Genomic DNA, 23181 nt, shown 5'->3' with positions numbered 1-23181 from the left:
AAATACGAAAACTGTGCGGGCAAAACGAACACCAGGGTATCAGGAGATGCGAAAATTGTGCGGGAAAAAGCAACCTCAACGTACGCGAGAGAGCCAAGCGCTCCCACAGGCGCAAAGGTCTAAACACGAACAAGCCATAAACATGTTTAGAAACAAGTCGTTGCGACGCGAGGGTGGCGAATTGAAGTGACGCGCGTTCGGCGGATGCCTAACAAAGCCTGACGTTGCATTAGGCTTCTGAATGTCATATATTCAGCTTATATTATGTGGCTCTAATCACTTATAGCTTTCCCATTTATTTGAGAGACGAGATTGTAGAAATGGAGAAGTCACGTTTGCATTATGTTTCTTGACCGATTCACGTTGATAATCATGGTGATCCGAGTTCTCGGACGATATGCTGCTGTATGCAACTGAGTTAATGCTCATAGCTGAAGTAGAGATAAATGTGAAGACCCTTACAGGTGTATTATTATAAGAGACAGTGATGATTGTTTTGACTTTACGCAGTTAAGGTGGCACTAATTGTACCGTTGTACCTCGCAGGGACCTCGAGTTCCTTTGGAAGACTCCGTTCCCGACGTCTTACTTCAACGACTCCGGCGTGCTGACGCACATGGCACCCTTCGAGCTATACAGCATCAAGCACACTTGCGGACCCAACACGGACGTGTGCCTCAAGTTCGACTTCCGTCGGCTCGCCGGCGAGTACACCGAGAGCCGCGCGTCGCAGGTCGCCGACCACAACGTGGCCACCTTAGCCGAGCTGCTTTTAGGCCAATATGGACGGATTGGCTCGCTGTTTCCGCACAACGTCGCCCTTGTTCCGCTTGGGGACGACTTCCGGTTCGACCACGACATCGAGTGGGAGCAGCAGTACGCCAACTATCGCAAGTTGTTCGACTACATCAACAAGAGCAAGCGGCTGCACGCACACGTGCGCTTCGGCACGCTCAGCGACTACTTCGAAGAAGTCTACACTCGCATGGAGAAGGGCGTCTCGCACGAGCACCCGTTCGCCAAGCTCACCGGAGACTTCCTCCCGTACGGTGACATGTACGCCGAGGGCAAGCCTTCCTACTGGACGGGCTACTTCACCACGCGACCCTACCTGAAACACTTTTCCCGGGAGCTGGAGCACTGGCTCCGTGCGGCCGAGATACTCTTCAGCCTCGCCCGCGTCTACCTAAACGAGAGTGGTCAGACGGACCTGGGCCGCCGACTGGATGCCGACTACGTCTTCCTCGTGCAGACCAGGGACGCCTTGGGCCTCTTTCAGCACCACGACGCCATCACGGGAACGTCCAAGGAAGGCGTCATGGCCGACTACGGGTCGCGCATGTACAACGGCATGAAGGAGGCAATGGGTGTCATCGCTCATGCCGCCCAATATCTGATGCTCGTCGAGCAGCCGATGGTCAACACCGCGATCCACTCGCCGAGACCGGTAACGTCGTACCTCTTTCCCGACGTGCAGAGGCCCACTTACGACGTGCTCCCAATCAAGCTGCCGCTTACCGTGCCCGAGGTTCACGGCCGCAAGATAGTCCTCTACAACTCGCACGCGCAAGCTTTGCAGGAGGTGGTTCGCGTGAACGTGGGCGACCCCGTCGCCAGGGTGCTCGATTCGATGGGCGAAGACGTTTTGTTCCAGCTCAACCCCGTGTGGACCGACGCTGCCGCCGTGTCCAGCGTCGTGTTCGAGCTGGTCTTCGTCGCCAAGCTCGCGCCGCTGTCGCTGAGCACCTACACCCTGCTCGTGGAGTCTGGAAGGCTAACGACGCCGAAGACGAGGGTCTCGATGTTCGTCAGCGACGCGTGGTCCGGTGCCGGCGCGCAGTCCATATTCAACTTCGAGAGCCCGCACACGAAGCCCGTTGTCCTGTCGACTCCATACGTGGAGGCTACGTTCTCTCACGAAACGGGCCTCCTGCGTTCAATCAGGTTGCTCAAGAGTGGTCTGGAGAGGCGGGTGAACGTCTCCTTCAACGCGTACAGATCGCTCGAGTTCCACAGTGGCGCGTACCTCTTCGAACCAGACGCCAGCGACCCGTTCGTGAACGTCACCGGGCGTTTTCCGATTGTGCGCGTGGTCCAGGGACCGATCACCTCCGAGCTTGTGGCTGCCTATGCGGACGGGCTGACGCACACGTTCCGCGTGTACCACGTCGACGGCTTCCTCGGAGGCGGCCTCGAGATGAGCGTCGTGTTCGACTTGTCCAAGCGCTCCGATTACAACGTCGAGATGTTTATGAAGCTGGACACGGACGTGGACAATGGCGACCGCACCTTCTACACGGACTCGTCGGGATTCCAAATGACGAAGCGCATCACCGACGTGCGGTTGCCCGTCGAGGCCAACTACTACCCGGTCACCGCTGCCGCTTACCTGGAGGACGAGCTTTCGCGCGTGACGCTCCTGGTGTCGCACGCGCACGGCGCCGCGAGCGTCCAGCCGGGATCTCTTGAGGTTATGCTGGATCGCAAGCTGCGTTACGATGACAGCCGCGGTCTCGGCGAAGGCGTGCTGGACGTGCGCGAGACGCAGGCCGACTTCTGGCTGCTCCTTGAACCGAGGGTCCCCGGTGATTCCGGCAAAGGCAACGACCAGAACGAGCCGGTGGGCGCAGAGGACAGCGGCAGGAAGTCACAGGACGTTCCCAACTTGTCCTCGCTGGCGCACTCGCTTTCGCAGAGGCTCCTCTACCCGGTCGTCGTGTTGGCCACCGAAGGACAGCAGAACCGGGCGCTTCATCCGGGCTTCAGTTTCCTGCACGCGGGCTACCCGTGCTCGACGTGGATGATGAACCTGCGCACGACACCTCTGGAGGAAGACTTTGATCGTCCTTCGAAGAGCAGCCTGTTGATTCTGCACCGCAAGGCCGGCTCGTGCCGTGTGGCGAGCGTCGGTCCGGCATCGTGCGAGTTGGAGAAGCCTTCCACATCGTCGGGCACAGGGCCTCAAGCTGACGCATCCACTTCCCGACACGCGTCATCGCGACCCGAGAAGTTCCGGCTCATCAAGGTGCAGTCGGTGCACAGGACTACGTTGACGGGCGTCCGAAACGGGGCCAGGCTACCCGACGTGCACGCGATCGACGTGCCGCCCATGGAGATTGTGACGCTCAATCTGACTTTTGGCCCGTAAGCCCGGAGATCCGGAAAGAGGGGTAGTCTGGGGGTTAGGTACTGTGCGAAGAAGTCGTTTTTAGACTTTTAGGACAATGCTAAGCGTGCCAGCAACGTGGATCAGGTTGTGTTGGAGCAATCTCGCTACGACCTGCCATGGTTACTTGTTCTAGCTCACCGCAGGAGTTTCATGATCTTGCGCTCACGCGCATGGTGCCACGTGTGTGCAAGGTTGTCGGCTTCCACTGGACGGCCTTACAAGTTGGTTGTGCGAATCTGCGGCCTTGTGCAGAACGACTGCTTGCGCGTTAATGGACGTGTCGTGTGTGAACGTTGTTCGCGCCAAGTGCGTGCATGCGGTTCTTGTCGAAAGTGGCTTTGGCCGGAAGGTTTAGTAATGTTGGAACTCTTGTTTCAGAATCTCTCAGTGCCGCGAGTCTGTGTGCAGCTTGTCTGAAACAAGTCCCACTGTGGCGCATTGCGCTCTTTCGCAATCTCCGAGCTTGCACCTTTGGCGCTCTGCGGATATGTCGGGACGTACGTTGGCCGAAGCTATTGCGGGGGTGCCAGCTCAGGATGGACACGCGACAGCGCTGTGCGTTATAAGAAGCTGTGAAGAAGCGAATTTGTCTATTTTAAAGAGAATAAGGTTCGCCGACCTCCGCGAAGTTTTCTGCTGGCTATAAACATATCGGCCTGAAGTTGATTGCGAGAGAACAACAGTTTTTAATCGACCGTACTCGATGTGTTGTAAGTGCGTAGCCTTAACATAATAACAACTGGGACAGTAGGCTATACACTGTAATTCCAGTACAAGAGGCGGGTAAAAATATTTCTTTGTCGTCCATAACGAACACGGTTTATGCGGTAGTTCGGGTGGTTGTCCATGAAGGGTAAAAGGCTAAGGGGTTGTTGCGCTTCACACATTGGCATGAACCCTGTGGCCGTCACTCTTCCAACTCGTTGTTCACCTCTTACATGTTTGTACCTGCCCTCCCAAGACTGTATTTATAGACTTCGATTGAAAGTCAGAAACGCGGTTAGCCGCGCCTACGATAAGTATTAACTCGACTGACGTTCGAAGGAAACTCAGGGTATGACCACACATGGCACGAGAAAGCTTTATGCGGCTTTCACTCCGCCATCTCACATCGGAGTTAGCGTCGCTGCAGTAATTTGTTTACGATGCTTTTATAATTTTTATGTCGCTTCAAACACAACTGTACTGGTTCGTGCGCGGCGCCAGCCGTCGGTTCAGTGTGAGTGAAACATAATCAGCTAACATAAGAATTTTTTGGCATGAAGTCTTGGATAACGATTTCGTTGAAGCGAATGCGAACCCGGGTGTCTGAGCGGTTAATGCAAAAACGGATCGTTATTCAAAAGTTGAACTCAGCGCACCGTGCTCCACCCAGCTGTTTGTTTCTTTCTGTTCACTAGGTATGGATTTGTCTTGACGAAGAAGTGGTCTCGCATTGCCAGACGCTTCATGTCAGTGCCCAGTTGACATTAGAGATCTCAATTGTCGTTGAGTATTATTGATCTGTTCGATGCTCGGTGTCCGGGGGAGCACCGAGTTCTAGCTCTGGGTTTAGGTGTCGCTATCGGCGCTTGTCTTTCGCGGGGGCGATCTTCGCAAAGTACATTTCGCTTAATTTGTGAAAGTGACAGTTCTGCCACAAGTTGTTTTTGATGTTCTCTTTGGCCTGCTTGTAGGCGTAGGCCTTTGCCAATCGGTAGCGTCTTGGTCAGTGATTTATGTCGAGGACTCGTCAGAAGTGAACCATCCGTGCTGTTGTCATTATAGTACCGACCACGTCTTGACGCGGATATGCTTCCGCAGCGGGCGCGAGGGCGCCGAGGCTTTTCCGTACTGAAATCAGATGCTTTGACAACCAGTGTAACACCATGTGAAACCTGTCTTCCATAGATGACGACATTCACTGTGGATAACAAGCTCTGCATCAGAGCGTGTATATACCTGTATATAGGAAATAACTTTATTGGTTGCTCGAAGGTTCGCAATTTCGAAAGCTTACACCAAACATGGTATGATCTTGCGTAAAGCGTTCTTTTCTTCTCAGCAGTTTCATTCGCGTACGCACTGCGGACGAGCTGCAGCTTTTCTGCAGGCACATATTTTCCATGTGCTTGCGAGTGAACGTTTATTTATTGCGGAGGAGTGGCAGATGGCCATAAATGGCAACATGGACAGACGCCCGTCTGTGTGCCTGGTGTTGTCTGGCCGAGTCATGTCTAACGCGTTATTGTTGCTTGCTTGCTTGCACTTAGTGAAGCAAGAACTTCGCAGTACGGCCACTCCACAGCCAGATATAATGTCGTTGCGAGAAGAGAATCGCTTTTCCTATTCTTCTTTCTTTTTCTTTCGTTACCAAGCAGTTAGTAACACGAACTTCCGTGCAATCTTAACTCAACTACCCTGCGCTTCGCTAGCGCCTAAGTTATCGTTTTCGCTTAGCCAGTGCTTTAGTCGACGACTGAATTTTTTTTTAAATCTTCGACTTACAAAAGAGCGCATCGATCAGCTCGGCAAGATTTCGACCTTCACCGTGGCCGTTTCAGCCGCTGCTGCTGCGACTCGGAGGCGGTACAATCAAATATGTAAACGCGCCAGTAGCGTGTGGTTCTTCTTTCGAACATTGCATGTGTGCGGTTGCGTGCGTGGAGGTGCGAATTTCTGGCGACGATTTTGCTTCCACGGACATTAAGACCGTCGTGCTTTGACTATCAAATAGCATGTGCTGCTGATGGTCAGCAGTGGACGTTAAATTATGTGCGCGATTGGTTAAGTGGTTAAGCTTTCGGGCTCTTAAACAAGGCCTTTACTCCGGCACTAGCAGCCCACGAACCATTGGAGGGCAGCAGCAGTTAGTAAAAGACTTAGCTCGCACGCACTTTAAATATTCAGTTTAAAACCAGTTTCGTCATTCCCCCAGCGGCAACCCTAACTGCAACCCTAGCTGTAAACACAAACTGAACGCTGTGATGACATTTCGCGCGACGCCTGCAGAAAAGCAAAAAAATTCTAGTTGCAGGCGTAGTGCGAGCAGGCACAGAGTGTTAGTCGTTCGTGTCGATATTGTTGTTATGTACAGCCGTGACCTATGTTAAAAGGAACGCCTATGTGTCATAAGACTCGTACACTAGACGCTGAAGAGGGAACATCTGTCGAATCACCTGGAAATGTTTGTTGTCGTGTTGTATGTCACCAGTGACGTCGAAATCAAAACCACCTTTGCAGTTTTTTTTTAAAACTTCTGTCGGCAGATTACGACCGTGGAAACAAGTTTGCACTACGTGAAACAGCTGCAACAGAGAGTTGGGACTATTTTTCTTTTTTTTGTATTGCTGCCGTACAGCTTAAGTTCCTTTTGTGTCTGAAGTGCCGTCGACGTGCGTACACATTACTGTCTACGTCGTCATGCCGCAGTTGAAGCGCGTCCTAGATCTTCGATGTCGATGAGCTACAGTTCGAGTGCCACACCTGGCCTCACTTGTACAAATGGCTTCTAGTGTAAATCTGTATATGTATACACGTCACCCAGGAGTAGTAGTAATATATTGACAATTCTTTAAAGTAATATATTTTTTGTTTTGAACACTGAGAGAGTTTATAACCGAATGTGCGAGGCACGAGTTTGCCAGGCGCACCGTGATATCGTGGCGCGTTGGCGCTACGACCTGTATGCGACGAGAGAGCCAGGCTTTCAGCAATACCAAAAGCGCTTTCACACCTAACGCCGGTGCTGTGGCTCGCTCATATCGGACGTCCATACAATTGCCTGCGTGTCGAACGGGAAGACAGCCGCCTTTCCTTTTTGTTTGGTTTGTTTTTTTTGAACCCATGCCAAATCACTGATGTGTCAAGTGTGTACCTGTGTCTTTTTTCTTCTCCGTCAAAAATAAAGCTCAAAGTCATGGAGCGTTACGTTAATCGGAGTCGATTTCTTGTGTTGCTTACACGCGACTTTCGCCTGCTGCATAAAATGGGTGAAGCCTCTCTAGTGCACATGTATAGCTCGTTCTGTTCAATGTAATCCGGCAGGTGTCTAACGGTGCGTACCATAGATCTGCAGATGGGCCCGTCTCGACGACCGGCCATTTTGGGAAAAAGCAAGCTTTATTATATGACGACGCCAGTCAGAGTCGTCCATGCTTGTGGATGTCCCCTGGATGTGGCGCACCGCGGGAACAGCCACCGCGTCTGGCGCCAGCCTATACGGTCGGTCAGTTGAACTTCTTGCCTTCAGACAGACCGATTTTCTCAGGGTTTCCCCCCCCCCCCCCTTTTTTTTTTTTCGCGCGTTTGCTTTCTCCGCTATTAGACTCCGCCAGCAATTGATTCATTATGGGAATGAGCGACACTGTTGCTTGCACCACTTGCGTTTAAGAAGATACCGTTGGACATGTCTTACGCGTCCACTGTCCCCCGAAGACTTTGCACGCAGAAGCTGTGTGGCCTTCCTTAAGACTTACGGAAATGAGCGACAGTGCAGCTTGCACCACTTGTGGATAAGAAGGTAGCACCGGGCGTGCGTGCGTACGTACGTGCGTGTGCGTGGCATGTGCGCGCGCGCCCGAAGGCATTCCCACGTTTCATATACCGCGTTAATCTTACTTCGTGTCTCGGGAAAGAGCGATTGTTATATTTTACAAAACCGGGTACACCTGCTTGCAAATGAGTCTGAACAATTTCTGTGCATGAGACGATCACGGGCGCTTTAAACATTATTATTTGCAGCAAAGCACGGAGCATCGTATGTACAGTGACGTGCACGACTTCCATGGCTCTCGTGCATCCTGCTCGAGCGGGGTTTCCACGGTATAGCTAAAAATCTAAAAACGTCTGCGTCGAAGATGCGCGAATCAACGTCGCAAGCTGGTCGACTCGCGACTTATGGTTCTGTGAAGCAGCTGCGAGCCGCCGACTGCCCTCAAGGGACTCCTGGGGGCATTCCTGGTGACTGCGCGAGGCGTGCCCGCCGGTTGCGTTGGTGACGACGAAGGGTAGTTGAGGCTGGTGGACCCAGACGCGCGTGCGGCTGACGTCGAGACAGAGGACACCTTCCCGGCAAGTTCGGGCGTCTTGACTGCGCGAGCACCAGCAGTGTCTTGAGGGGCGACCGCTTGCACCTCACTTCCAGAAGCGCCGCGACGCTTAGGCGTGGCGCCACCCCGTGGCGAATACGAGCGTTCTGGTGAGAGCGACCCTTTCGGCGCAAGCTTCTTTGGAGCCCTCGCTCCGCCGACGTCGTCGCCAAGAGGCGTTGCGGGTACTCGTTCTGGGGAATAAAACGCATACAGTTATTTCTTCTTTTTTTTCAAAAACCAGCTGTGCTGTGCGAGAGTTTCATTGCCGTAAATTACGCCTGCCTTGATTTGGGGCTAGTTGGTAAGCCATAACACGAATTTTTGGCGCAAGATAGGACAAACGACGAAACGCCTGTCATTTATATATCGCCTATGACGCCGTGTCCTCTTCACCGCAGATATAAGGAATCTCCTGCGGGGTTTTCCCAGCAGCTAAAATATAGTAACGTCTGTGTCGAGGACGTGCGGATCAACGTCTCAAGCGTTTTACTCTGCGATTTACGAGAAATTTCAGTTTTGATGCGACAACATAATGCGGATCATACAAGGGCGCTCGGCGGTGCGAATTATTGTAGAACGAAGGCGGAGAGAGTAGGGAGGCGCTTTTTGGCCTTCCGAAACGAGAGAGTCGTTCGCGAATCTGCACACATCGTACCTTCCTGAAACTCTCGGCTGCTCTTCGGAGAAGCACTGCCGGACGCAGGGCCGCGTCTTGACGAGGGCCCTTTGGCCAAGCGCCCTGCCGACTCTGGCTGAATCTTTCCTGCATCGAGGCTTGGCTGCGCGGCCACTTCAGAAGGACCGGGTTGGACGTCCGAGGGTGACGCGATGGTCTCTGGCGGTGGGGTAGCCGTGGGCGGCGTGACAGGTGTGGACTGCGGTTAAGTGTTACTTCCATGACATATCCTCGCCGTCACCTTATTTTATGTCTGCAGAGGGCTTCTCTTTAATGTCCCTATGTTAACATGTTATCCCTGTTATGCAAATTTCTTCGAAATGTTATCGCCGTCCCATTCGACAATAACCGCGGTCCTATATATATACATATATATATATATATATATATATATATATATATATATATATATATATATATATATATATATTCGTCACTGAAAACCCCCCGCAGTGATTCCACTGAAATGGTAATTTAAGAGTAAGCAGCACGTACATATTATGAACCTGCCTGCACATATGGGCAGGTTGGATGCATCGCGCGCTGCTACCTGCGACTTCTTCCGCTGCTTGGCACTGTCTCGTCCGGTCGTCGAGTCGGCATCGAAAGGCGAAGCGCCACCCGGGGACTGACACGTTTTGTCCAGCTCCGTCAAGGCCGCCAGGCGCGAGTCGTCGGCATCGAGACGAGCCTGGAAGCAGCGGAACACATCGGAGGCAGGCGACAGCAGCGCCTGCCGGAACGCGATGGCCGCCAGGCGCGAGACGACCAGCAGAACTACCACGCTGGACACCATGCAGAAGGTGCGGAAGGGGAACCGCTGGCCCGCAACTTCGTCGTAGTTGGGAAACCGCAGGACCACTGGGATTCGTGCCGACGACTCCCCGCACAGGACCCGGAGGACGAATCCAAACACGAACGCTGCGAAGAGAACGGTTTTGCAGCGAGGCAACATCGACGGTGGCAACGTCGCTGCGTTGTTCTTGGAAAGTAGCACTATGTCAAACCAGCTAGCCCAACAGTGACACCAACACCATATAGAGTACCGCATAAAAAGGACCAGCGCTACTGGAGATACAAGTATGGCGGTTCAACCAGCATTGGAAGCGATAGGCAGTACACGGATTTTCCTGAACTTCATCTTTATGGCTTCGAACGGCTTTGTGACCTTGAAAATTGATCGTACTTTGAAAAAAAAATATTTCGTTATACGGGCAACAATTCGCAATGACTTATGCACATTGGCAGATACTTAATTATTGCCTACCCTTGTTTAGAAACCTATATCATCGTTTGAAAAAATTAAGTTTGATAATCAGTAACCCCACAAGAAAGCCTGAATCCACAAGCCCAAGATTGGACAAATCAATGTACTACCCATCATCACTCCTCATAACCTTATTCTAGAACGATACCAGAACGACAGTAGCGCAAGAGTTCCCTCTAGCAATTTTTTAAAAGAAACAATGATCGCATCCACCGCACAGACCCATACAAGTTCGCCCATGTCGGTATATACTGTGTGCCATCGAAAACTATCACGTTAATGAGCGTGAGCATTATATATATATATATATATATATATATATATATATATATATATATATATATATATATATATATATATATATATATATACTGGATTTTTCAATGGGCCAAGCGTATAGGAAAATACATACTTATAAATAAGATAGTTGTGCTTCGATTTTCCCATAATTACGATTCAATAACTGCACAGAAACCACCACAGGAGCACATGCTGAGGGGTTGTGTGCAACACATCCTGTATCAAACGAGCATTATTTACATTGTACGCACAAAAAAACCTCTAAGCGTCGATAGAAGACACCTACACGAAAGCGCTCGCTCGCTCGCTCGCTCGCTCGCTCACTCACTCACTCACTCACTCACTCACTCACTCACTCACTCACTCACTCACTCACTCACTCACTCACTCACTCACTCACTCACTCACTCACTCACTCACTCACTCACTCACTCACTCACTCACTCACTCACTCACTCACTCACTCACTCACTCACTCACTCACTCACTCACTCACTCACTCACTCACTCACTCACTCACTCACTCACTCACTCACTCACTCACTCACTCACTCACTCACTCACTCACTCACTCACTCACTCACTCACTCCAATGAACATAGCACACTCCCGTTCAGGCGAATTCGGGAGGGGAACTGGGCAGGCGGCATCCTGGTAAACAAATTTCGCATGCAGTATTTCCGCCCAGGAGACAGCTGCTCACCGGCCACAGCTCCGTAGGCGTTCGTGGCCTTCCTGAAGTAGAAGACGCACAACAGCTGCGGGAAGAGAAGCACGTAGGCCATGTCCGAGCACAGCGTCCACGTACTGAACACGGACGTGACGTATAAGCTCACGTTCACGGCCGCAGCGCCCAAGGTCCACACCAGGAAGCGAAACACCACGCTGATCTCGAATTCGGACGCCTGTAGTGGTCGATCGAATAGCGGGTCGTTTAACAACTAGTAACGTTGGCGTATTGATTGTTGTGCAGCTCAGATCATTTGAGAAGCTATTCACAACACACCACAAGCGCCGCTATGGATTGTTTAATCAGACTCTGAAGGCGTCAGGACAGCGAACATGCGTTTGCAACACACGCGTACCCCCTTCAAGTATCGGTATTTCTCTTTCTGGCTCTTTCGAATCGAATATGAATTCGATTTGAATCGAAACAGGTACGAAAATATTAGAAATTTCGATTACGCATCGAATCATACTATCGATCGGGAAATTTAATCGGTGCATGGGTCTTTCGGCTTGAGGACATGAAAAAAAAAATAGCGGCGCGTGCAGTGCTCTACTCGAGTGAGATTTATTGCGATAGCAATTATATGGACACTCCAGGCGCATTTCTGCCGTCGCCGTGAGGTTCCGTATAAAGCCCACGGGCGATAGAATCGTCGCAGCGAGCCGTATGCTGTATGTGCGAGGGTGAGCTGGCGATCGCGGCTCAATCTCGCGCACGCAAGGGCGGGAATCTCGAACCAGCGAGTTCGTACTCAGATTAAGAACACCATAGAACACAGAGCCGCAGGCAGAGAGGTGCGTGAACTGGTCGCCTTACCGTGGGCCGCACCAGTGTCCGGTAGAGGTTGTGCGTGAGGAGCGTGGAGGCGGCCAACATGGACGAGTCCACCGACGACATGACGGCAGCGGTGATGGCCAAAAGGCCGGTCATGGACGCCAACACCGGCGACAGGTAGTACAGAGCCAATGGTAGCACGCTGCCTCGGTCCTCCGGTTGCAGGTTGAACGTGCCGTTGTAGCCAGCTTTCGTGAAGTCTGCGCGAGCAGCGATCGCGAGGCTGATCTCCGCCCAAGCGCACACGCGAACACAAAGCTGCAGCCCTTCGGAATTTTTTTTTCGGAATTTTATGGAAATTATATACATGTTCACGTTTTCTGCTACGAGAGAGAAAGAGACAGAGAGAGAGAGAGATGGAGTTGATAAGGCAGGGAGGTTATCCGGAAGAGGTTCTGGTTTGCTACTTTACACTGGGGGAAGGGTAAAGGGAAATGAAAGAGGGAAAGAGTAGCAGATATATATATATATATATATATATATATATATATATATATATATATATATATATATATATATAAAGGAAGGGCACGAAAAAGCTACATAAACCACCATGGCAAGCACAGCAGGACAGGAGATCTAACACATGCAATAGCAGACAATGGTGTTAGCTCGGTAAGAACTGACACCTCTAAAGAAACAGGGGTGACACAAAAATTAACAGCAACGGCAGTAGCAAGATTTCGCGCCAAATTACGCATTTAGTGTACCAGAATCTGACTCACCATGAGTAATACTACTACTACTATTACTACTACTACTACTACTAAAATAATAATAATAACAATAATAATAATAATCGTCATCATCTATTTGTTCATAGCACGATGAAGGCCTCTCCTCCCAGCCATCTCCAAGTACCCCTCTCCAGCGCCAGCTGATCCCATGCTATGCCTCCACACCACCTAATTGGCTGCTATTCTTGACTTCGGTTCACCAGCAAGTATACTACCTGTTACCAGTTCCGCGCAGTGCAGCGTAAGCTACTGGTCTAGTTTTCCAACCAGAGCGGAAAACATTAAAAAGTCGCAGTTTCACCTCAAAGGCGAAGCATCAATTGCGATAGCAAACTTGTAGAGAGCTATACGGAGTAATGATAGTAGCTTTATCAGGTGTATAACCTTGGACATGCAGCAGCACCGGCCACACGCAGAACTGTTGTCGACGCCGTCGGCGTTTTGCCCGCGTTCGCACAAAATGCGTGCGGCGTTGGTGACTGTTGCCGGAGCCTCTGATATAAATAGGCACTTGATGCCGCAGCTAAACGTCGCCACCCTTCCCTCCCCCCCCCCCCACGGCCTTTCGCGCGTCGGAAGAAGGCGCGTTTGCTCTACATATATGGTGATTGTAAAGGAGGAAAGAGACGCCTACTTCTGCAGCCCTTAAGGGAGCACGGCGCAGAACGCGCGTTTGTTCTCCGCCGTGGGTTCACTCCCCGTGAAAGCGCGCGTCCCTCGCGCCTTTTCACTCGCACACTACAGCGTTCGGCGGCGCGCGGCGACGATTTCATCTCCATTGACGTCATACGGAACCTCACGGCGACGGCGACGGCAGAAATCTGCTTTGGAGTGTCCATATAATTGCTATCGCAATAAAAAGGTCACCTCCATTGTCCGCCTCTAATCACACTCCGCGTGACGGCGTCTGAACGGCAGCTTCATGGAAGCGGAAGGATCAGTGGCTCACAGTGGGTGAGCTCTCCCGCATTCTCAATACGTACAGCTGGCTCTCGTTCCTCATTGGCTGACACGAGCCGTATAGCTTTTTGCTTCACTGCCCAAGGCTGGTGCGACAGAGAAAAGAAGGCGAAGCAATGAATGCGATAGCAACACAGCAATGCCATACGAAGTAAGGTGAGCGGCTTTGGTAGCAATATGAATTGTAGTAAACATGAGCTGATTAAGTAAGCAGGTGTGCTGCGGCGTAAGTAGACCGACATGAAGAGAGACTCGATGACCACGAGAAGGCGCGTGTGAAACGGTGGTGTTGATGAGAAGCGCTTCCCGTGGGCAGCGCGTGCGAAGGGACACACCTGTAGCGCTGCACAGCCGATCCGGGCAGCATTGCATGTGTAGCGTGCGTTGGAAAATGTGGCCCGACTATTACTAACTGAATGAACAAGCGTGGTGTGAGTGCGCACAAACAAACATGAATAGATCACACTGAATGACTGCAGACAACGACTGTCAAAACGCTGGCAACGAGCGCATACGCCGCAGCGGCGAAGGTACGTGCGGTCTATCGCTTCAACGGAAACTGAGCGGCGAATGCACGGCGCATAAAGGTCAGAGCCGTGTGGAGATAAGAGACGGTGCGGGCGAGCGACGAGCGCGGTTGTTGGCAGAGTAGAAGTGCGCCATCCCCCCCCCCCCCCCCCCCCCCCCCCCCCCGCGCTCCCTCCGGCGCTGGCTTCCCGCTTCCTTGCTTGCCCGTGGGTGATTGAGTGCGTTCGCTCTCCGTGATAGCACGCGGCGAAGATTCTATCTATAGGGAACCTCACGGCGACGGCGACGGCAGAAATCCGGTTGAAGTGTCCATATAATTGCTATCGCAATAAAACTGAGGAGAGGCCCTACCCCCTCCGCGCGCTAGGAGAAAAAGTGGGGAGGAAGTCAGGTAATATTTTTCGCTGTAGCAGCCACGCTGTCGGTACACAACGGCGGTTTTGTAGTTGCGCAATGGCGTGGTTGCGCGCGAGAAAGGTAAACAAGAGAGGAGAATCTGCCCCGACAAGATGGCGGAGTAACGCCAACTTCCGGCGTCACTGAGCTTCACATTGAGTAACGTCAGAGCCTCTCCTCAGTTTTTCATTCTTCCATGTAGTGCTAGATAACAGCGACCACTAAGTCATTGCTACGAGCACACAGACGGCGCTGCGCCACTCACTGGTTCCTCTAGCGGAGGCGGCGATTATGACTGGTGGCAGGGTCAGCGTGAAGCTTCCCAAGGCACCGACGAACGACAGCACCTTTGCGTTGTACGGGCTCTCGGTGGACACAACTTGCTGGAAGTAAACCTGTGTGCGTGGAGAATAGACCAAATGGGAAAGGACTCATGTACTGTGTAAATATAGGCGGTCACTTGGTCGCCGTTTAGCTGCCTATATGAATTATTGAATGGACCGCAGACAAAAAAGCTACAGGAAAGTAGCTTGCGGACATCTGGGGCCCAGAAAACAAATACAGAGATACATCATACAGGGGCGGCACACATGCACAATTTATGCCGGCAGGCAATAGCGAAAAAAAAAAAAAAGACATGCTGGCTCTCCCGTAATCGAGAGTAAATGTAAGCATGAAATGGCTACTGGCAAAGCATATTGGTGCCACAACGCATGCCTGAAAACTTACTGAGCTGAAATGAACCTGTTTTGAACTGAACCTCGTTGCAAGTCTCGTTTCGACCAAACAACCAACCGCGGCGCGCCGGACGCTGCCGGACTGTCACCCAGCGTGGCGCCATATCTCGAAGGAGGCAGCGCAAAACCCGCGCCGCGGAACTCACGGACCGCTCGCGTTCAAAAGAGCACAGGCAACCCTGTCCCAGCACCAAAAGATGACAATAAAGTGTATGGTGACCTGTATCTGCCTTTTGAACGTCGCTATTGGAAATGACAAATTAAACTTCAGCGTACTAGAAGTTACAGCTTGAGTGATATTGTGAACAAACATTAAGAACAAATCGGAAGCAATATTTTTTTATAACTTGTTTATATAGGCAGTAACTAGCGTATGTAATGCGGTCCTGTACAAGAGAAGGGGGGCCAGAGACCCCATTTCCTTAAGTTTTGAATGGCTGCCCGGATAATCTCGTTTTGCTATTTCGCCCCACTCTTGTCTTGAGTGCCCGGATAACGGCTCTGGATTTTGGCTCAAGGTCTATTTGAAGGTCGCCGACAACGGTAGCTAAAAGCATTTCATGCTTAAAACATTTCAAAAGGGTACAAGCTGTAATTTGAAATATTGGTATATGAAAGCTCTACAATACATTTCAAAAGGGTACAAACTGTAATATGAAATATTGGTGAATGAAAGATCTGCAATAAAGTCGCACACAAGAAAAATGCCACCAAATCAAGGGAACAGTTATTATTTGATACATTTAATAAAGTAAAGCTTAAGGGAAGCGGAAGACAGATTATAAACATCATGGAAGAGGCAATAAATGTAGGCTCTGTTCGCCGTAGTCTGACCTTACATGCAGAACTAAGTACCCCAACCTACCAACCTAACACCGAAAGTCCGACCTAGAACCACAGGAGGTGGAGTTCATCTGGAGTCTATGGCATGCCTCACAATCAGATCGTGGTTTTGGTACGCGGAGCCCCAGAATTCTTTATTATTATTATTATTATTATTATTATTATTATTATTATTATTATTATTATTATTATTATTATTATTATTATTATTATTATTATTATTATTATTATTATTATTATTATTATTATTATAGGTCTGGGGTAAGCGGAGTGAGAGATGCATTTTCCCCTTCCGAAGTCCCTCGCAGACGAATCTCTAGTTTTACTGCTGATGTAGTACTTATATACGTATAATGCCTTGCAATCTTTGTCTGAAACAGCGCTGATGAAACGACAACGCAAGGTAACCGGCTGTCCCTACAACGCTTTTCTCGTGTACAGTTCTTTCCCATTTTTATTTTTATTATTTGACTACCACAGCAGTTAAATGCCCGAAACTGGGTTCTCTTTCTCCGTCCGTCCGTCCGTCCGTCCGTCCGTTCCGTTACGTTGACGACGACTCCTGTCGTCATCCACGTTATTATGTCCTCGTCAAGCCGTTTCCTCATCCTCAGCTGTATCATCGCACTAGGGCGATAAAATAAAGACTGTCCATCAGGACCACTACATTGCTCGCGTTTCCGGCAATCGTTGTGTTTTGCGACTAAGCGTTGTGATCGCGTTCCTGACTGCGACGGCCGCTGGTTTATGGAAGGCGCATAAAACATGCAACGTTTCTTCGCCTAACAGTGTCGACATTTATAAACTTGCACCCGAAAATAGACAGTAATTAGAGAGCGCTATGCTACGCGAGCAAGTAGCGAGAGCGACAGGAAGCGAGCGTAAATGCAGCTATTATAGCCGGAGCGTAACAAACGACAAAGGCGAGTCCCCCCGCTGACGTCATCGTAGCGCCGGCAGCATCGCCATTGGTAGCGCGAGGTCAATACACATACGAAATAGTGCGGATCACAAAGAAGGTTTCAGAGCACGGTTTATCTAAACAACACGCTTTGTACAATATTGTGTTTAACTGTCACTTCAGATATTTCAATTTAACCTTATTCGTACTTTTATTTAACACGTTATTCTTGAACCACACCTCCGAAGAAGCCGTTGCGGATAGCTCAGGGTTAATTTTGACCTGTTTTAACGCTACGCAAATCTGTGCAATGCGTCAGCCCTTAGGTGGCCGTTGTTTATCGCTTCCCGCATTCATGTAAGTAGGCAGGGGGTGCATTTTTTTTCTTTACTTTTTCTCACAACATTACCTGCCACGGGATGCCACCAAGCGCCGTCATCAGAATGACGTCGATCGTTTGACCCCACTCCTCGGAAGGCAAGGAGCCAAGCCAATCGTCATGAGGTGGTCCCACCTGGCCGGAAAACTTTTGCCTCAGGCAGAACGGCAAGCAGACGATCTGCGGAGAGTGGAAATCGTCACACTTCGACTGCAACTCTTAGGAAGTTATTTTTCCAGATTCCAAGAACTTGTTCAATGGTGTTTATAGCTTAAATGGATTTTTATCAACTCTATTGTTTATTTTCACTGCAAACATTTGCAGGGGACACGCAGGATGTGCGCTGCACATGCGTCTATTACGTGCGCTTATTCATATTTATGCACGTCTGCTCGTGTTGAGACAGACGTTTTACAGAGAAGAGTCGTGGTTACAAGATTTCATTTTTTTAGCGGAGTAATACGGCTTTACGCACAATATAAGCAGTATACTAAAGGAAATTTCAACCTTTCATAGCTTTGTTAACATGAATATTAACGTAAACGCCAATGTATTTCGTAGCACATTTTAGGGAAGGATACCTCCACACTGGTTGTAAAGTCAGAATTTTTGTTGAATGGACATGATTTCATTGCATCCCGGCTTCACTACCACAATTTCAACCTGTGTGTCGGCGTGCCTAATTCAAAAGCCGAGCGACAGAATTTTTCGGCGTTTTATGCAATAAATGTTATGCAACATTTCGGCATTTTATGCAATTTAGCTGTTCTCTTTCATATTGGTCTCAACCGTACGAGTAAGACAGGCGATATCCTAAGGTCAGTTGCTGTAATGGAAGAAGACTATAGAGCAAGTCGCTGTTCTGTCTAATGCCGTACCATTCCCAGGATGCACATCGACAGCTGATGGATGTCAGTGTATGCGACGGAGTAGATGCCGCCCAGCGACGTGTATATCAAGGTCACCACGGCGCTGGCGAAGACGAACAATTCGTTCCAGACACCGTTGACTGTGGCAGCGGTTCCCTCTGCGAGGCATGGACGCCGGCTATGTCAGGAGGCGAATACGCGAAAATCGGTCGCCATGTATCAGCGTCACTCTACATGTCAGTAACGATAGTTTTTCGTAGACCATATAAATAACGTATTACAGCGTTTCGGATTAAGTTATTGTTCCGGCAAACAATTAGGCTCGCAGCTGCTACTGACGTCACTGACCGCGACGTCCGATGCGACGGTGAGAGGTGATATTCTGTATTTATAATCTTGCTAGTCGGTCCACCTTCAAAATAAGCTGAAATAGCAGAGCTCTAAAGCCAGGACGAAGAGACAGACATGCGTATAACAAGAAAAGCGACTGTCTTGTGGTTGTATGCGCTTGATTCTTTTGTTGGCGGATTCGTCACTCGGCTGCCAACAGAGCGTCAGAAAGGAGGAAAGATGGTGACCCACATTAGGTACGGCCGATTCAATGACCGTTACTTTCTTTATTGTTCTTTAACAGACAAGCTTGCTTCAAAGAAGAGTTGTGTGGAACTAAGGGTTACTCCTTGTCCGGATAAAATTGCGCCATTCCAGCTTAGCTTGCGCTAATTTTATTTGTATAAAGGGAGGGGTGATTCGCCACTTAGCAATAACGTTATGCATACACGAACAAAGCACCACTGTGAGGAGTAACACTGAAGTTCCACGCAGAGAAATGGGAGCAGGTGCGATCGGTTCAGAATAAAACAAGAGACATTCTGAGTGTGTGTTCCGTTTCTCTCGCTTGTCCCATCGTATGCGCTTTTTTTGCCATGTTCAACGTGGACCAAACCCATCAAGCCCCGTTAGCGTGCGATACCATAGTGCAGTATGTACAATCGCCTGCCAACAGCAGCGCCGTAACACACGGCCTAGTGAGTGGAGCAAACAGTTTTCAGTAGCACATGCTGCACTTTCACGGCAGCGAATTCACCGCACATCTTGAAGCACATGTGTCCAGCTCCTAGCTCACCTGAATATGAACCGGTGTGCTAGAACGTATGAGCGCGTGCGCTCCTCGTAACGCGCATGGTCAAGGACAGATCTTGGCTGGACTAATCGGGCTAAAGGAAACGTTGAGACAGCTGACTAAAGCAACGTTGATAAGTAAACGTCTGTTATCGCTTAATAAGCCTTGCGTTTTCAAAGTCTCTCTACAGGACAGCGGCAGCATATTTTAGTTACGGACTCGAACTGCTGTAGCACCTCCTGGCCAGCGCTGGTTCATAATCACATCGTGGGTTTAGCACGTAAAGCCCCTGAATCCAATCCTGTTTTGGAGAATATCGCACTACAGGACCAGCATCATCGCACAAAAACAGTGAAACCAGATGCGCGCCTGTCAATAGTGATGACTGGTCGACGCAGTGCGCACTGTTATGATTTGGGCACTCCACTGTTCGCATTTCATTTGACGCCGAGAATGCAATGACTACTGCTCTGAGGGCTGAGCGAGACGCCGCACTATAGATGAAGGGTGCGAGGCACTGAAATTACTATGCACGTACACGATAACATTCGCGCCCTGTACCGACGAATAAGTAGAAAGGCTTTTATGGCGAGCAACACAAAGCAATGCGTGCAAAGCTTTCCGCACGCTTAGGTTGCCGACACTCAGTAAACCTACAGTTCAACGGTGCATATGATATATATATATATATATATATATATATATATATATATATATATATATATAAGGTTAGCAGGAAACCGGAAAGCTGCAAACAGTTCTGGCACTTTTTCAATTCGAACATTGGTCATTAAAAAGCAACGTCCTATGTCTTTTATAGACGTAGAGAAGCCTTTAGTTACTCTATTTTCTTGCGCAGAAGAAATAACATTTATTGAAGAGGAAATTGACGACAAATATTTTCTAAATACGAGCGTATTTTAGTGGAAGCGTGAGTGTGACGTCCCAGACTGTGGTATTTCGGCGTGCATGGATCGTTCCTTACGCAGGAAAAGTTCCCAAAAGTTTCGCAATTGAATTCTCGCTCCCATTCAGTGTGCTATGTAGTCATTCCTTATTGATATTAAATTAACTAGCTATAAGGAAACATTGGCAAAACTCATGACGTCACGAGGAACTGCTACGGAAACTTCACAAAGGTGTCACTTTTAGGCCTTTCTCTCTTTCGGTTTTCTGCGAATCGAGTTAAACTTGACGTTTATCTTTAGGCGTTTGGTTGGTGCCTTATTGTACGCTGTCGTTTTCTTGTGAATATTGTTTGAGCGGTCCGAAGTCTTATGACAGATACGCTCCTCCCGCCACGCCATGATCGTCATACCGAGAGCGGACAGAATGGCTCCCGACCAGAGGACTTCACTGCCGACGGCCGGCAGAGCCAGCAGCAGTCCCATCCAGCGGCCGTAGTGCTTCTGGAACGGGTCCAGCATGGTCATCGCGTCGCTCAGCCGCATTCTACCGGCGAAGAAGAGGCCGCCTGCGACAATAAGACGGCGCGAACATGTTTAGAACAGCCACGCAACACACACAACGCGCGCGCAGTGCAACGATGCTTAAATTAAATTGCAGAGGTTCATCGTCCCGAAACAGCGCAGTACGTTATGATGGACACCGTAGCGGAGGGTTACGGATCAATTTTGCCCACCAGAGGTTGTTTAGCGTGCACCCAAATTATTTGCACCTAAAAATGCACGGTACACGAGCATTATTGCATTTCACTCCCATCGAAATGCGGCCGCCGAAGCCGGGAATTGCACCCGCGACCTCGTGCTCAAAAACACGGTGCCTTAGCCACTGAGCCACCACGCTGCGTCCAGCAGCGATCTCAAGAACAAAGGTGATGCAAAGCAGAAGGGCAAAAGAGAGTTCGGTGGCACACACCATTACCCCGCGCTGCATGAAGTGGTTGCTGACAACATCCAGCCAGTCATCTATCTACACGGTCAAACTCTAGTAGTTTGTTGCTACTGAAACTACTCCCCAGTATACTTAAAACAACCAATTCCTTCGAAGTGCGTTCAGCTGTGGCAGAGCTAGCTCACCCAGCAGCAGGCTAAGGGTGTAGCCGAACGGAGCGTACGTGTGCAGCAGGCCGTGCTGGAAGACCGCCTCGGCAGTTGCGTTCAGGTAGCCGCCTCCAACCCACGTGGCTGCAAATTCATTTCAGGCGAGAGCCATATAAATGTATTCGAAAACAATCACCGTGCAGTGCGACATATTTAGAGTGTACGTTTAAGCACGTAGCGTAGAAGGCGAGGAAAGGACGACCGTGTACAGAACAAGGCACTGTCCTGCGCTGCGCACTGAAGGACGCTTCGCTATTATTCCGCATCTCAGTTCGTGGCACCAGATAAACTGTACCACAAACTGACGACATGGTGCGTGAATGAAACAACAGATGTGCCAGTTATCTTTTTTCTTATGCATAAAGCCAGCGCTTCGATTAACTTTGGCCGGAACAAAGTTCTCTAATACCTGCCTGATGCACCGTTTCGTTGCACGTAACCATCGCGAGAGGCCGCAAAAGCGTCCTTGTTTGTTGCTATAGGGGCAAGTCATACGTCCCATGTACGCTCGATCTTTGGGCGATCTTCTGTGCCGGAGGAGGAGAGGAACAAAGGGAAAGACAGGGCAATTATCAAGTTCACAGACCAGCTGGCTACGCTGTCTACGAAGCATACTCAAGAGAATGTAGTAACTCTTTTATTGCGTTCAGTAACAGGTGTTCTGGTACGCTCAGCAGCATGCACACGGTACGATCCAGCGTGCGATCCGACGTACGACCTGTCGTATATACCACCAACCACATTCAACAAGTTTCTAACAGGTTCCACCAGGTTCCTGCAGGTTCCAGCAGTGTGGGCGACGCACGGATATAACGTCTAGTGCCGCGTCGCACCGCGTGTCTCCTGCTTTGCGTTCGACCGCGGCGCTGCCATTATGTCCTTACCGGTCATGGATCCGCAGCTAAGGACCAGCGGCAGGCTCCTGTTGGCGACGAGCAGGTTCCTCACGTATTGGTCACCCGCGCTAATGCTGAGCTGTGGCGACGTTGGCGTGCCCTGCTTGGCGCTGCTGCGACGGCGTCGCTCTGACGAGTCGTGGATGTGCACCTTGCGACCGGCCCAGACGCCCACGAAGATGACCGTCAGGTAGTAGAGGATCGCGACGAACGCGGCCGCCCAGTTCAGAGACATGGCTTCTTCTCGGACTCGCGGCAAGCGCGCGTGCACCCGCGTTCACGCGCTGACACGTCGCGCAGCCTGATGTCGATTGGCGTGAACGTGTTTAGTCACTTATTTGCTTTTGCTTGTTTACTTACCATGCATTCGCTGCTTTATAAGTTCTAAAGGTACTTAAAGAGGAAGAGAAGAAAAAGGGAAAAGAGAACGATACGTAAGCTATTACGTAAACTTTTGAGTAGGCATGCATGAAGAATAGCGTCAGCTGAGAGCGAACCCAATAAAGGCCCGTACGAATCAGCCACTTAATAATTATCATTCGCGGAAAGTTCAAATGCTTGTGCTAAAGCCTAAGCCGCAAAGTCGCCGACTATCTGAAGAGCCTAGCCAGTTTCTTGCCTGACGGCTACCTCCGCAGTGAGCGAGATGGATATATAGTGTAGAGAAAGGGAAATGGTTGGCCGGTTACCCAGAATGGGGC

The 23181-nt window shown here is 50.1% G+C and overlaps 2 protein-coding genes across 2 annotated transcripts in view; one reads left to right on the top strand and one right to left on the bottom strand.

Moving 5' to 3' along the window:
* LOC119446599 (alpha-mannosidase 2) overlaps positions 1–7089 on the top strand; it is a 105673-nt gene extending 98584 nt beyond the window's left edge. Inside the window, exon 4 of the mRNA XM_037711075.2 lies at positions 547–7089. Within this exon, the coding sequence (XP_037567003.1) occupies positions 547–3148 (2602 nt within the window). The 3' untranslated portion in view covers positions 3149–7089. The remainder of the gene's footprint in view (positions 1–546) is intronic.
* Positions 7090–8016: 927 nt separating this feature from the next.
* Positions 8017–22758, bottom strand: LOC119445189 (high-affinity choline transporter 1). Its single transcript, XM_049664919.1, has 9 exons — positions 22469–22758; positions 21561–21668; positions 20840–20995; positions 18408–18556; positions 17560–17709; positions 14935–15064; positions 9468–9838; positions 8897–9116; positions 8017–8240 (listed from the first exon to the last, which is right to left on the bottom strand). The coding sequence occupies exons 1-9, from the start codon at positions 22713–22715 to the stop codon at positions 8017–8019; spliced, it is 1755 nt and encodes a 584-aa protein (XP_049520876.1). The 5' UTR covers positions 22716–22758.
* Positions 22759–23181: the final 423 nt, after the last annotated feature.

The sequence above is a fragment of the Dermacentor silvarum genome, chromosome 3 (assembly GCF_013339745.2).
Source record: "Dermacentor silvarum isolate Dsil-2018 chromosome 3, BIME_Dsil_1.4, whole genome shotgun sequence".
NCBI lineage: Eukaryota > Metazoa > Arthropoda > Arachnida > Ixodida > Ixodidae > Dermacentor > Dermacentor silvarum.
The sequence above is the reverse complement of the archived record's forward strand: the minus strand, read 5'-3'. Positions and strand labels throughout refer to the sequence as shown.